A 15,085-nucleotide genomic window follows, 5' to 3' on the forward strand; every position below is an offset into this window, starting at 1 on the left:
TGTGACACATTCACTAAATGGCATGTGGCTACCATGAACCTAGGTGAAGTAGTATAATTAGATATGCAAGAATTTCACAATAGCATCATGGTACCAGAACAAATGATTTCTCCTGGCCAATTTATAGCCACTAATTTTTTACTAAAGAAGTAAAATGCATGGCAGAGCCCTAAATATTTTCACTACTAATTACTTTATCTGTATTAGCTGAAGATAGGTAGACACTAATCTTACAAATCAAATAGGTTGTCACTTTATTATACTTTGGTCTAAAGGTCCCATTGTTAATGCTCATAACATGGTTTTAGGCTTTTGCTACAAGAAATAAGTATCTGTGTTGTAGATCTGGAGCAGATCAGATAGATCAATTACTTTGGCACCAAAAGCACAGACAAAACCTGGAAGCACCGTTTCATCCAGGCATGACATACTTACACACTGCATATCCAAAGTCTGGCAACTTTTTTGACATTCTGCTCCAATTGTTCCTGCAGTGGTGTTTGTACAGTCGAAGTAGACCATAGGAGATTCACAGACTAGAGGAAGGAAAGAGATGAGAGCAGTAGGAAATGGTGCAGGGTTTACCCCCACAGCTGTAGCCATTAAAGCCAACTAGAAATTATGTGGAAATTGTGTATTTCAGCTAGCAGGGATCGCTGTCCCTATTCAATCTGCTAAATAGATTCACTTCAGAGCACTGAATTCCCAGAAAAAACCCCACAGTATTTAAGAAAAAAATATTAAAAAAGAGGTGTTATTAATCTAGGTTCACTCCTGCCTTTTATGACAACTGTTGTACTATAACTCAATGAGAAATACTATTATTTAAAGATCAATTAAGAAAAAACAGTTCTATAACTATTTCTGTGCAAAACCTGGCACAGAGAAAATGGTAGGTAGAAGATTTATTTATTTTTTTACCTGGATTTGGATTGGGTGCTCCAATGCAATTCAGTCTTCCCTGAATGCAAGTGCTGCAAGAGAGGGGAAACATTTTTATTTATTTTTTTTTTTCCTCTCAAACCATGTACTGAGACCAAGAGCTACTTCTCTCTTGTCAGGTTTCAGAATTTTCAAAGGAATTCCAGAATGCTGTTTTGAAGTCTCGGGAAAGAATTTCCCTCAATACCACTACTAGTGCTGCTTTCATATGACAGCCGTTATTGCTTAACAGGAAAAATCATACGTTGAAATGAGTATGTGTCTCTGCTTGTTACTTACTTTCTCATAGTATCTCTCCTTGCTGGTGCAGTCATAGTTTTATGCTTGAAAAATCATGGAATTAAATAGAAAATGCACCTAAATACAGTTGCTTTATCAATCTGGAAATACCATGTTATCATAGAATCATGTAGGTTTGAAAAGACCCTTAAGATTATTAAGTCCAACCACTAAATCATGCCTTTAAATACCACATCTACATTTTTTTTGAATACTTCCAGGAATGGTGACTCCACCACTTCTCCAGGAAGCCTCTTCCAGTGCTTGATAACCCTTTAAGCGAAGAGATTTTTTTCTAATATCCAATCTAAACCTCCCCTGGTGCAACTTAAGCTCATTTCCTCTCATTCTATTACTTGTAACCTAGGAAAGAGACCGATACCCACCTTGCTACAACCTGCTTTCAGGCAGTTGTAAAGAGCAATAAGGTGTCCCCCGAGCTTCCTTTTTCTTGAGGCTAAACACCCCCAGTTCCCTCAGCCACTCCTCATAAGACTTGTGCTCTAGACCCCTCACCAGCTTTGTTGCCCTTTTCTGGATGCTCTCCAGCACCTCAGTGTCTTTCTTGTAGCGAGGGGCCCAAAACTGAATGCAGGGCTCAAGGTGCAGCCTCACCAGTGCCAAGTACAGGGGGACGATCACTGCTCTTGTCCTGCTGGCCACACTATTTTAGTTAGATATAAACCAGGATGCTGTTGGCTGCCTTGGCCACCTGGGCACACTGCTGGCTCATATTCAGCTGGCTATTGACCAACACCCCCAGGTCCTTTTCTGCCAGGCAGCTTTCCAGACGCTCCTCCCCAAGCCCGTGGCATTGCATGGGGGTGTTGTGACCCACATGCAGGACCTGGCACTGAGCCTTGTTGAACCTCATACAGTTGGCCTTGGCCCATTGGTCCAGCCACACTGCAGAGCCTTACTACCCTCCAGCAGATCAACACTCCCCCCACCAAGTCAGTGTCATCTGCAAACATACCAAGAGTGCGCTTGATCCACTTGTCCAGATTGTTGATATTAAACAGGTCTGGCCAAAACACTGAGCCCTGGGGAACACCCCCTGTGCCCAGTGGCAGCAGGATATAATCCTGTTCACCACACCTTGGGCTTGGCCATCCAGCCAGCTTTTTACCCAGTGAACAGTACAGCCACCCAAGCCATGAGCAGCCAGTTACTCCAGGGGAATGCTGTGGGAGATGCTATCAAAGGCTTTGCTAAGGTCCAGGTAGACAACATCCACAGCCTTTCCCTTGTCCACTGAACAGGTCATAGAAGGAGATCAGGTTTGTCATATGGGACCTGCCTTTCATAAACCCATGCTGGCTGGGCCTGATCACCTGTATGTGTCACCTGATGGCATCAAGATGATCTGCTCCATAACCTCCCCCGGCACTGAGGTCAGGCTGACAGGCCTGTAGTTCCCCAGATCCTCCTTCCTGCCCTTCTCGTAGATGTGCATCATGTGCTAAGCTCTAGTCAACAGCGACCTCCCTGGTTAGCCAAGGCTGCTGATAAATGGTTGAAAGTGACTTGGTAAGCACTTTCACCAGCTCCTTTAGTACCCTTGGATGGATCTGATCCAGCTCTATAGACTTAAGTATCTCTAAGTGGTGTAGCAGGTCACTAACCTCTTCCCCTTCGGTTACAGGGGCTTTGTTCTGCTCCCTGTCCCTGTCTTCCAGCTCAGGGAATATGTACCATTCTTAAAAGATTAAAGTTGAAAAAAATGAGAGAGCATTGTATTGAAATTCAGGCGAGGCAGTGTAAGACCAGTTTAAATGTAGCAGATTTTGATGAGAAAATATATAAACTATTACTTGAGTGATTTGCAAAATATTCTTACCATAGAAGCCCATTTTCATGGACAACTCCAAATGGTATGGGAGATCCTTTGTAGTAGCAAGGGCATTCATGAGCAGGCACACATTTGCCACTGTCATCCATGTAGGTTCCATTTACGCAGGTGCAGCCATCAACCGGGACAAACCTAATGTTGCATATGACGTCAGGCTCACTCAGAGATCGACAAGTGGGTTGACAGGAAGAGATGGTATAGCTGTAGCTTAGGGATTTGGGACATGAGGTGGTGTATTTTGCTTGAAAGAGGGAAATAGAATAGGTTTGTTAATTCCAGATGGTAAATTCTCGTGGGAAAATACCCCACATAGGCAGTAGAAATAACACAGAAACAATACTAGACGCCCCTACCTATGTTGCATTTTTCATGTAAATGTATTTCTGAATACTTCCAGAGTCAGACCTGAAAAGCTACTGTACATGTGGAGTAAGCAATGTATGCAAAGAAGAAAATATTTTTTCAAATGAAATTTCAGAAAGAAACCTCCATTTGGCACTGCCATTCATTGCCGAGACTTCTAAATCCTTTGAAGTATAAGACAAGATGTCTCCCTGAATGTCTCCTGGTTGCTGAAAACAGACTTACTGGATTGGTGGGACTCAGCATGCAGCTTCAGAGACCTTTCATTTGCAACTGTTCTGATTAGTAGTTCTGCTTAGTATTACTACTACTGTTATTTTAATATGCCACATTTTCTCTACCATAATTTGTGATACATAAAGCTGTAGTGAAATTCAAAGTTGCACAGAAATAGGTGGAGGCACTTCCATAACAATGGTCTCTTTCCTAAGCAAGCTATGCCTTCTATCTATTCATATTCACTCTTGCTAGCAATGGATTGATTCTAAGGGAACAGCAGAGAATTACTTCCAGGAGTGCACTTAAAATCCCTTTCTCAACATTCACTATATTTGTTTAGGAATCAGTATAAAATGGTCTCTGATCAGCAGTTTTTATTGATTTGTGTTCTTACGAAAGGTGATAGTTAAGAGTACTTACAGCAGACATCAGTCCTCCACCCGTGCAGCTGGATTCCTTTCGCAGCACAAGCTCTCACATAGGAAGACAGGGCTGCACACAGACAGTCCTCACTATTTGCACAGTTACATGTGTCAAACATGCAGTTCTAAGAATGCACAGGAAAAAAAAATTCTCAGTGCTGGCAAAATTGCCAATCCAAAAAAAATGCACATTATCTTTCTGGTCTTATGCACTAATCTTCCTTTAGATATGCTTACTTATAGACAATGCTAACACAGCTTTATCACTTTCCAGTCTTTGTCTAAGTTTCCTGACAGGGGAGAATGAAAGTACTGGAAATTCAGATTATATCTGCAGTTATTATTGGGAAACAATGGTCTTAAAGTCTGCTATACATTTAACAGCTTCATGTTCCTCTGAACCATATTTACGAATATGCTGCACTATAGCATACAAAGCTGTATTCACAGTACCAGTCCAGACATGTCATTTCACCCATGTCCATACCTGGATGATTCATCATGATAAGAAAGACTGGCAACACATTGATAGCAGAATGATGATAATTAGCTAATGGACTTTCTGTGCCGGGTAGTTAGTAATGACAGAGGTGGCTGATGAGGCAACAATTCACTGATAGTCAAACAAGTATTTGACATGCCTTTACATACACTTCCTACTACATGTATATATCCATCCCGGAGTAAATAGTTGCCTTCTCATATGCAAGCAAGTCAGGATCTTGAAGCCAAGACTGACAATCGAAATAAGGTGAAGTTACAACACAAACAGAAACACATGTTTGAAGAAGGAAGTGCTGCAGTACAGGAGTTAAAATACAGGCATTGCACAAAACATGTCTGGAACAGTCCTTTTCTGGTAGCTAGTTGTAATGGTCTTATTTCTACTGTTTCTAAAGGGAAAACCAGTTTAAGTACCGTGTGGTAAACAGAGGGATTCACTGCATAGTGACAATCAGCAAAAGGTCCTTTGCTGTCTGTTAGTAGTCCACACCAATGCTGAGCATATTTTTCTGTGAAGAGAACAAGGTAAGTGTGCATTACTCTTGTATTTCATTATTCACAAAACCACACTGTCCTGGTCTATGAAGCCAGTTCCGAAATTGTATCAAGTTTCTCTGTCTCTTGTCCTTTTTTCACCAGCTTGTGGGCAAAGATTCCTAAAACCAGAGAAAGGGATGAATAAAAGATTTCCAAAGAGACTGCTGCCATCCGCTCCTCTGACACCATGCTGTCAGCTTAGACATGGTCTCTGTTCTCAATGACTATATAGTTTCCTTCAGTTATGTTACTATGACTCTTCCTTTACTTTGTTACTTATCCCTAGTGCTTTCATTTTAATATTTGTTTCTGATTTCAGATGTGTTTTTACCAAGTATGTAAGTCTTTATCCTCTTATCTTTACTTTGCAACATATGTGTTTCCTTTAGGGATAAGCAAAAAAACCCTAGAAAAAATTCTAAACACTCACCATTATCAATGCTGAGTGCACAAGGGTTCTCAAAGCTGTGCTGGATATTAGGACATGAAGCCTGAGTTTTCCATGTATTAGCAAATGCTGTTGCTGTTCCTTCAATTATTCCACTTATGACCTTGAAGTCATCAGTTTGGATATTATTGAAATTTCCACAGAGACCTGTTGACAATCAATGAAAAGTTTATACTGCTCATACTAGACACAAGACATTAAGCAAGTTGTTCTTTTATTTCATTCACTTACCACAGGTCTTGTTTTTGAAAATAGGATCCAGTCGCACATACACTTGCATGATAGGTATGATTTGGATTTCAAGGAGGACACCAAAGTTTGTCTGGATGATGATGAAAAATGATGAAGGTCTGAACACAGTGGCATTAGCTAGAGATGAAAAACAGAATGATCACTTTCTGAATGCAGTCAAATGCTGGAAAAGGTGCATCATTATAGTATTCTTCTTGAATTTCTGTTGCAACTGTTGCAAATTCTGAGGTGAAATAAAGCCAATCTTTATGAAAATGAATCAGAAATGTAGATCAAAATTTACAGTTCAGACTTTGCTTGTAGCTACCAAGTTGTTAGCTTGATTTGCTGTCTCAGCATTAAGCAGTTGGAGATTACCCCTTCCAAGAGAATAAGAAGGAAATACTGTATGGCACTGAGTGTTAAAAAGAATACTTCTATTTTTGTTTCTAAGCTTGTACAGCATACATTAGAGCCCTCACTCTGCTGGAAAGGGAGAATAAGCAGATCTGGAGATCAGAGATATCACATGGAATCATTAGTTGCATAGAATTATTAGTTATTAAAACAGAGAGCAAAAATCAAATTTCTGTCTGAGGAAGTGTAAGCACAGGGGTGGTAAGTTAAAAAAAAAACAGAAGAGGTAGAAGAGGTAAACATATGTCTTCTGTGTTCAATTTTGAAAGGTGAGAAGGAAGTCTTCTGTGTTCAATTTTGAGAGGTGAGAAGGAAGTGAACCTTAAAGTGATCAAATCAGGAGAGTGTAAATGCTGTTTGCTTTTGTTTGAACTCTTATCTATGCACCAAACTTCCACTTTTACTTGTATGACTCAGGAAATCTCCCAAAGAGAACCAAGCTGTGAACGTCCAGGTTCTGAACAACTCACAGTCCTTTTATCTCCAATAGTTTAAGAAAATAAGCAGATGTGGAGCTGAAGTTCAGAGCTTATTGCTGACTGATTGTTAGAGAGAAAAATACCTGCTGAGAAGGGCAGATGGGTGTAGATTGAATTCACAAACACACCACCATCAGGTCTGACCTCGATGAGCTGTAAGGAAGAGGAAAAAGAGGCAACTGTGTGAAGGATAACTGTAGTCCAACAAGGAATGATAGTGATGATGCCAGTGATATTAATTAAAAATATATTAAATAAAAAGTGTGGATGTTTTGCAATTTCACCTCCTCCCTCTTTTCACTTTGTACACTTTACTGGTTTTCCTTGCCATAAAAGAATTATTCTTGAAGAGACTTTCTCAACTCTTTAGAGAATTACATCATCTTGGTTTGAACACATCTTTGTGATGAATTACATCCCTTACTGTTGTACCTGTAATTTCTAATCTAAAATCTCATGCTTTTTCCATCGAATTGGCAGAGAAAATAGCTTTCTTCTGCTTTGTGAGTACAATTGGGTTTCTTTATGAACTTCCACAAAGGCAAATCTATGGCTCATCTGACTTTTGTAACAAAATCAGGTTTTTTTCACTTGATTAAGAATAACATGTGTTTATCTTATATGCTGACCATATGAGAAAGAAATGCAGTTCCCTGACTGATTAAGGCCTAGCTTCTTTGTTCCCCATATATTTAATAGTCATTTCCCATGTTCATTTTGCATTCTTACAGTTTGTCCATTATTCATGCGGAGGGTCACTGTCTTCAAACATGTCTCAGTGTCTGTTATGCCACATTTGCGTAGTTCTACCAGGATGGTGAAAGTTTCGTCTTTACAATGCTGAAAAAAAAAAGCCAAAGGTTATTTCATGGAAGGCTGATTACAGAAGCTTTCCCTGTAAAATTCTCTCTAACTCTGAAAAACATATTTCTGTTTCTGGAGAATCCCAAATTCCTGGCCTTCTTTGGCCTAAAATTCAGTTTTACCTTTTGTAATTATTAGGAAGAATGAGAGAATTAGGATTTGGTTTTGCATTTTGTTGATTATATTCATATTGGGGATTTTTATTCATGCCTATGTCTAATGTTTGATTCAATTGTACTGTATCTCTCATCTTTCTGTAGCTGATATCAATGCTAGACAAAAATTTCAGATAAAACATTTTTCAGGAGAACAGTACATACAGCATTTTTTTAAAACTGAATTGTGCAGATGGGGAAAAAGGAAAGCAAAGAACAAACAGGAAAAGTTCCTAAAGGATCAAAACATTTCACTTGCACATTTCTGTAAGTAAATACTTTTATTATAATTAACTTTCAATTTTTCTATTTCTTACAGCTTATTTTTAAATTGGTTTGGAAAGGTTTTAAATCTAAATGAAATATATCAGTTGACTCAAACTGATTTTTGGTATTTGAACTTCCCAAAAATGTAACAAAAATATTAGTCCTATAAATTAAAAATAAAAATTCAAATTGTTAGTGTAACTTTTCAGACTTGTACTATTTGTCCAATACCATATAATACAGTAACATTGCAAACATACTGCAACTCAGTAAGAAAGCTGGATTAATAACTCTGGAGAATATAGACTAAGCAAGTTCTTAAAAAAGGCAATGCTCTTCAGCAATTAACTACATCACAGAACTGGAAATTTCTCAGTGAACACCATATACTTCACATGACATCCTAATAGTTAACTGATGATTGTCACTTGAATGACAGCGTATGTTCTAGGAAGCATCTGGCTAAGAGGCAGTTGAACATCTGTATGTTAAAAGAGGTAATTGAAATTACCTTTTCTGTCTATAAACGTGTAAGGCTTTATGACCTAGTAATTTCTGATCCCCACCTTAGAAAGGACATAAGTGCAGTCTCCATGGTGATCATAATGTTTTTTATCATATGTGGAAATGTGCGAACCTCCCTCTACTGAACATGTTCCTGGACATGACATGTCTTGGCAACTCCACTGGCCTCCATTACAGGTACTGGGGGAGAGAGAATAAAGTTAGATGAAATCATTAACAGTAGTCCAGAGTAAAAGGAATTTCAGCGATGTTAGGTTCAGCTACTTTGTTACTGTTTTTCCCTTGAAGCTGTAGTTTGACACACAACAAATCTAGGTTTAAGACTTTCCAAATCATCCAACACGTGATGCAGTGCATTAAAAGGAGTGACTCTGGTATGCATTCACTTTGCTTATTTAGTTGTTTTCCTTCTTTGGACAGGCGAACTCTCCAGCAACAGGTATTGGATGAGTAATTGCTTGGGATTTGCAGCTAACATAAACCAAAATGACAAATTAAAATCTCTTCTGGTTTATTATACAAGTGGGTCAGTAACTAACAGAAATGTGACCCCACATCTGCTCCTGATGCAGAGCATATCTGTTTTCTAAACTGATGTGGTAGTGCACAGGGACAGGATTAATAATTGTGAAATCGAGGTTGTATTGTGTCATCCCTTGCTTTCTCCAGAGAAAATAAATATTTGCAAATACATAAATGACTGCAACTTTATTCCCCTTAGAGCAGTCCAAATGTTTGAACAAAATAAACAAAGAAGCATTTTCATTGACTGGTGAGAAATCTAAACATTGTAAAGCCTTGCTTTGATCACATTGAGTTAGAGTACAAAGCTAGTTAAGGCTGTTGCTAAATAAAACAAAGAATGTTCTTTAGGGGTATTTTGGAACTGTAGCGGTCAGTTAAATACACATATCAATTACCAATGATGTAATTGCATATAATAAGCCATTAGACTCATGAAATATATGAGAGGAGACAGTGAGAAAAGTAACAAAGGTTACCAGGAATGACACTGCTCTGAAAAAGAAGTTCCTGGAGCATAGGTGTTGCCATTGTAAACACAGGAGCACTGCTCATGGGGAATGCAGCCAGAATTGTTGACGTCATCAAATACAGTCCCTAGATTAAAAATAGACAAAACCTTGATCAATTAAAGAGGCATTTCCTACACACCATTTTTGTTTTTTTACAAATCCTAAATATCTTCTTAGAGACAGATCTACAGCTATTGTGAATGGACATATCTATGCTGAAGAAAGTAGGACTGCCAGTTTGCACAGTGAAGAATTCAACCTTTGTATTCTTAAAATCCACCTGCTTTGAAAGAGGGACTTATTGTAGCACAGGTGGCTTGCTGAGAGACTAGTCTTGATCTGTTTGCTGTTCTGCTTTCCTGCTTTCTGAATATTGCACATGCATTGGCATTCAGGTATCTTTTCTCAGCTGAGACATGACAAATGCTTGTCACTTGCAGCTATGCAAAATGCAAATATAGGAGGCTCAAATGCCATGGAACCTGCCCAAACCCTAAAGGTAAGCTGTTATTGTTCTTTGAGATCAGAGATGTGAGTACATATGAACTTGCCTGGGGGGCAGAAACAACCATCCATACAGTGTTCTTCACAAAACTGAGATCGTTCAGGATTGGTGCAGGTGTCAGCACAGGGGGAGCTGCACTCTTGGTACTGCATGTTGTAAGGACACTTCTTGGCTGAAATTTTAAAGGAGGAGAGAGTTTTTTTTCAGTCAGAAGTATTGCTAGTACACTGTATACGAAAATATATTTATTTACATTTTTCAGCTAGATGTAAAACCACACTAAATGGCAGATTGACCACCAGCTCTCAAAGCTGTCAAATTTAGTCACCTAGATCCGTATTCTACAGTTGGGATGCGCTTCCCATGACTGTCTGGTACTGAACGGGGTCAATGACTGGATTTCTGGGGACAGCAAGGTAATAACCCCACAAAGTCAGCAAGGCCTATGTTTCTACTGAAGGCACCTTTCTTGCAAATACCTGTATTGCTAGTGAAATGCAAGACATAAATTCCTGAAGATTTAATATATTTGCATTTTTTAGATACCATTAGAAGGGCAAAGAGTACCTCATGGGCTTTTGTTTTGGAGCAAATACTGTGACAGTATCAACAGCTACACCCCATGATCTAGTATGTCTCTAATTCAGTGCAAATCTCTACGAAGTTTAGTGGTGCAAACTCCTCACTAACAAGCAAGAGGAGATAAATAAGTTTTTAACCAGCTAAACACCTATGAAGACCCAATCAATTAATAATTCAGAATAAATCCTGCTGTAGCCACTATGAGAAAACAGAAATACAAGCGAGCAAGTACACCTCATTCTTTCTCCTTTTTTTTTTTATTTTATTTGCTTCCTTTACTGTCCTAGTACATTAAATAACACTTTGACTCTCAGAGTATCCATAGTGATAGTGACTGTGTTTAATCCAGTTTGCATTAAAACCCTTAGCTCTTTTGATGAAGACTTCATGCTTGAAATTGTATATCAGAACCCTCTGGAGAATACAATTAAATGGCCTGTAATTTCTCATGCATCCTCAGCATCATTGGAGAGCTTGTTGTTTGCTAATTACTGAACATAAAGTAAGGCTATCTCCAGTGATACTTACGGCACAGTTTTGAGGTTCTCCAGTTCAGAGGATGCCCACCAGCATGAGCACACTGCCGGGAGTATTCAGCAAAGGTATGACATATGCATGAAGCATTTTTAGATTTTTCAGAGCGGCACAAGTCATCTTGACAAATCATAATGTACTCTCTAACATCAACTAGGTCATTACACTCTGCGAATGGAGAGCTGGTCAGTGTTCTCTGGCATATGTCATCCTTGGGAGAAAAAAACAAAACAAAACTTCCAGAAAATAGAATGGAGCAATTTTTTGGTATTGTTACTTTGTATAATTAATACAATCTTATATTGCTTTTTAAGTTGTTTTTCCTGTTGACCCACCTGAAGCTGTAGAAGGGTACAGATAAATTTGAAAAAAAAGTTTAAAAGAATAGTTAAACATGCTTACAAAATTGTCAGTGCAATTATTTGGCAAGGTAGAAGTGGAGTCTTCACAGTATTCTGTTGGCCCATCCATTTTCTGCATATTCCCAAACTCCAAGGCTGTCATCTTAATATCTGTGCAAAAGAAGTTTAATAATGAAGGTTGGGGGGGGTTTGTTCAATGCAACTGCCTGTTACCTTTTTCTCCTCTCAAGAATTCTGCTCAAGACTGGCCAAGGCACACAGTTCCCTTAAGTCCTTAAACCTGATCATCACCAAAGGAAGCAATATATCACTGTCTCAATTTACCTTGCACAGCACCCTGGAAAAAGTAAACATGAGAAAACAATTCTCAGCCTATTGCACCTAGTTGCAAACTGAGATTTTTACCAGAAAAATAGCAAACTGTTTTCAGATAATGTAGAGTCCATGCAGGGAAGAGAGGAAAGAATCTAAACAGGGATTTGGACAATGGAGACTGCTGTGAGACAAGGTTTAGGAGAGAGTTCAAGCTGGGAATAGACAAAATGATGAAGGTAAGGTTTTACTAAGATTATGCAGTTCAGCAGACAAATGTGGATATACCAATTTTAAGACAGAACAGAAACGATAAATTTACTGACTAGACAAATACAACTGCATTGGTTTATTGAATCTATTTCTATATTTATTTATGTTACTAGTGAAAAGCTGGCTCATTTTTATGGAGTTAGCTGACTAGGTAAATAAAACCATGGCATACAAGAAATATGTAACCAGTTGTTAGCACCGGTACTATATTTATACTTAAAGTATTAAATTACATTATCTGATCTCTGTACTACATATTTTTTAACAGAGATGGAATCGTATTTTCTGGGTAAATCATTTAACAGGATAGGAAAAGCAATGTTGATCATGTTAGAGTTAAAGGAATACAAAAATAGCATGTTGGAGACTTCAGAAACCATTTTTCATTATTTAAAAAACTTACTGTTTGAATAGAACTCATTGTAAATTGGAAAGCCATTGAAGTCCCCACAAAGTCCACAAGTCTGATTGACATATTTCTCATTCAATTCCAGCTAAAATGACAGGCAGTAAATTGATAGACTTTAGTCTAAACATTCTAAAATACATTCAAGACCACTGAAAGTACCTGCACCTGCTGCCTCTAAGTACTTTTCATCGGCTCTGTGTAATTTTGTTTAGCAGCCTAATTCAAACCTGAGGGATAGAATGAAGATTTGGCTTGGATTTGATTTACAATGCAGAGTCCAAGCTATTGATGCTATTGATGCAGACTTAACTTTTCACTGTAATATCTGTCTTGTTCTCAGCCTCTGTCTCTCTATTCATTCTTAAGAAAGAAAATCAAATCCACAGCAAAAATCAAGTCCTAAGAGAGTGAAATTCTTACAGAAAATGATATTTGAAGGGGTAAGTAGGCCCTGTAACAATGGCAATATGTTAATGATATAATGAAAATGGTTTTTCACCCTATTTTAAGCAGATGTCTGCTATCCACTAGATGTAAATCTGTGTAATTTTCTTTAGGACTAACTGGATGCAAACCTATGTTTATTATGAAAGAATTGCTCAACACTATGAGATGAGAAGGCAATAGTAACCCCCTAAACAGAGAGGGACTGGCCTTATCAAAGATTAGCTCTCGGCTCTGAAGCTGTAGACGGGTCCAGGAGAAGTTCTTACCAGGATACTGTCATCTTCATTCCACATTAGCACAATACCCATTTTGCTGACAACTTTCACATAAATGCCGCTTTTCTCTATCAGAATTCCAGATTGGCTGTATGGCAGTTGAACTCTGGGAAAAGGCAGAAAGAATGCTAGGTATTTTCTGATCCAGATGTTTGAATAAGAGGAAAAAAACCCGCTTGTGGTATCCAGCATCTGTAGGGATTCTAAAATAATGCAGTTGTGTGGAAAGAAAAGCAATTAAAATTTAAGATGGTCCAACATTGTCAAATATGAATCTGAATCTGGATCCACCTTCTCAGGATTTTTCATCCAAATTTTATTTTAGAGGTAATCTTTAAGGGAAGGATTGATTTACTGTGAAAGGAATTAATAGCAACTTCTTCATTATTTTGGCAAAGTTGTCAGATCTATTGAAGAACACATAATTTCCCCCACCCAAATACACCAAAGTACTTGGCAAGTTTTAAAAAAACTTCTCTCATTACCAAACAAGTGTTATGATTAAACTTACCTGTTGCTGTTGATCATGACAACACCCTTTGTTAGTTCAGCAGCAACACCTTCAAGTTTCATAGTGATGCGGTTGACTGTTACAGCATTTTCCTCCATTATGCGCCTAATCTGGATGTTGAAATCCTCATAGGGAGCGTTGCAATGGGATGAAAAAACGTAATTACAGAGTCCAGGGAAGGAGAATATGTCTCCATCAAAGGTCTTGAAGTGGAAGTTGCCCCACGTACTGCACACGCGGCCATTGTGAGCAGGATTGGAAGCTGTGAATTAATACTAGCTGTAAAAAAATGACTTAAAATTCCCAGTCTTAACATAGTGAAAGTCAGCTTTTCCAAGGCTTCATTGAATAGTTTTTGCCTGCCTAGCTCCATTTGTTGTTTTCTGTCCCTCTATCCCTTATAAAACTGTGTATCCATTCTTCGCTCACCTTATACCTGTTACTCATCTTATATATCCCATAGTTGTAGTTATGTACAGCTAGAGCTTTACTAGTTGTCCACATTTCAGCTAAGATAACAGTTCAACATTATATTTTTTAATCACCCTTTTTCTCCTCTTAATAATCCATGATTTCCTTTACCCGTGCCTTTCCCTATTTGTATTAGATTCCTCTGCCTACGTCCCCTAAAATTGAAAACTTACTGAATACTTTACTTACGGGTTATTACTGGATTTGTCAGCATTGGCTGGATGATGTTCACCTTAGATGAAACTGTAGCAGAAATTAGAAAAAAGTAAGAAAGAAACCAGAAACAAATATAATAATATCAGAATTTGCACCTTGAAAGGACTGGAAAGTTAATATAGCAGATCCAATGAAACAATGTTTAACCTGTTTTGTTTTACACTGGCCGTGGATCAGGTCAAAAGTGCATACTAAAATTCAAGATCAGGATAGTTAAATCGTAAGAAATTGCTTTCAACTGTGATGATCTACATTTTCTACCTTTTAATTTTGACTCTTTTATGAAACTCTGTATTGTGTTAGGAGAGGCAGAAATTCACGCTTCTGCATATTGGAGTGCTTCAGACATGTCGAACAGTACAAAAGGTTAAGCTGTATTAAGCTAGTCTGTTACTGGTACAAAAGCATAGTTGCCTTCCCATTACACCTCCTCTTTCTAAGGAGGGAATAAAAACTTTAATTACCCACTTTTTTCTCTGTTTAATATTCTTCTGTTAAGGGCTTAAAAGTCCTTAGAAATTACTGCAAATCTGTTGTACAGGATGATCGCAAATCATTACATGGTAAAAATCAATGAAGTTGCATTTTCATCTTGATTTCCCAACATCAGCCACTGACTTTACAGCTTGCCAGAGTGCTGCCATTTCCTT

General features: G+C 38.2%; 1 protein-coding gene across 1 annotated transcript in view; it reads right to left on the reverse strand.

Moving 5' to 3' along the window:
- Positions 1 to 15,085, reverse strand: part of LOC101923753 (mucin-5AC-like) — a 44,979-nt gene that overhangs the window by 24,534 nt on the left and 5,360 nt on the right. Inside the window, exons 3-20 of the mRNA XM_055814170.1 lie at positions 14,409 to 14,462; positions 13,749 to 14,010; positions 13,229 to 13,343; positions 12,510 to 12,600; positions 11,562 to 11,671; positions 11,154 to 11,370; positions 10,090 to 10,215; positions 9,506 to 9,623; positions 8,546 to 8,684; positions 7,423 to 7,533; positions 6,777 to 6,846; positions 5,798 to 5,935; positions 5,549 to 5,713; positions 4,996 to 5,090; positions 4,076 to 4,202; positions 3,062 to 3,314; positions 922 to 974; positions 436 to 536 (exon numbers count right to left, since the gene is read on the reverse strand). Coding sequence (XP_055670145.1) covers positions 436 to 536; positions 922 to 974; positions 3,062 to 3,314; positions 4,076 to 4,202; positions 4,996 to 5,090; positions 5,549 to 5,713; positions 5,798 to 5,935; positions 6,777 to 6,846; positions 7,423 to 7,533; positions 8,546 to 8,684; positions 9,506 to 9,623; positions 10,090 to 10,215; positions 11,154 to 11,370; positions 11,562 to 11,671; positions 12,510 to 12,600; positions 13,229 to 13,343; positions 13,749 to 14,010; positions 14,409 to 14,462 — 2,345 coding nt within the window. The remainder of the gene's footprint in view (positions 1 to 435; positions 537 to 921; positions 975 to 3,061; positions 3,315 to 4,075; positions 4,203 to 4,995; positions 5,091 to 5,548; positions 5,714 to 5,797; positions 5,936 to 6,776; positions 6,847 to 7,422; positions 7,534 to 8,545; positions 8,685 to 9,505; positions 9,624 to 10,089; positions 10,216 to 11,153; positions 11,371 to 11,561; positions 11,672 to 12,509; positions 12,601 to 13,228; positions 13,344 to 13,748; positions 14,011 to 14,408; positions 14,463 to 15,085) is intronic.

Source organism: Falco peregrinus, chromosome 9 (assembly GCF_023634155.1).
Source record: "Falco peregrinus isolate bFalPer1 chromosome 9, bFalPer1.pri, whole genome shotgun sequence".
NCBI classification, from domain to species: domain Eukaryota; kingdom Metazoa; phylum Chordata; class Aves; order Falconiformes; family Falconidae; genus Falco; species Falco peregrinus.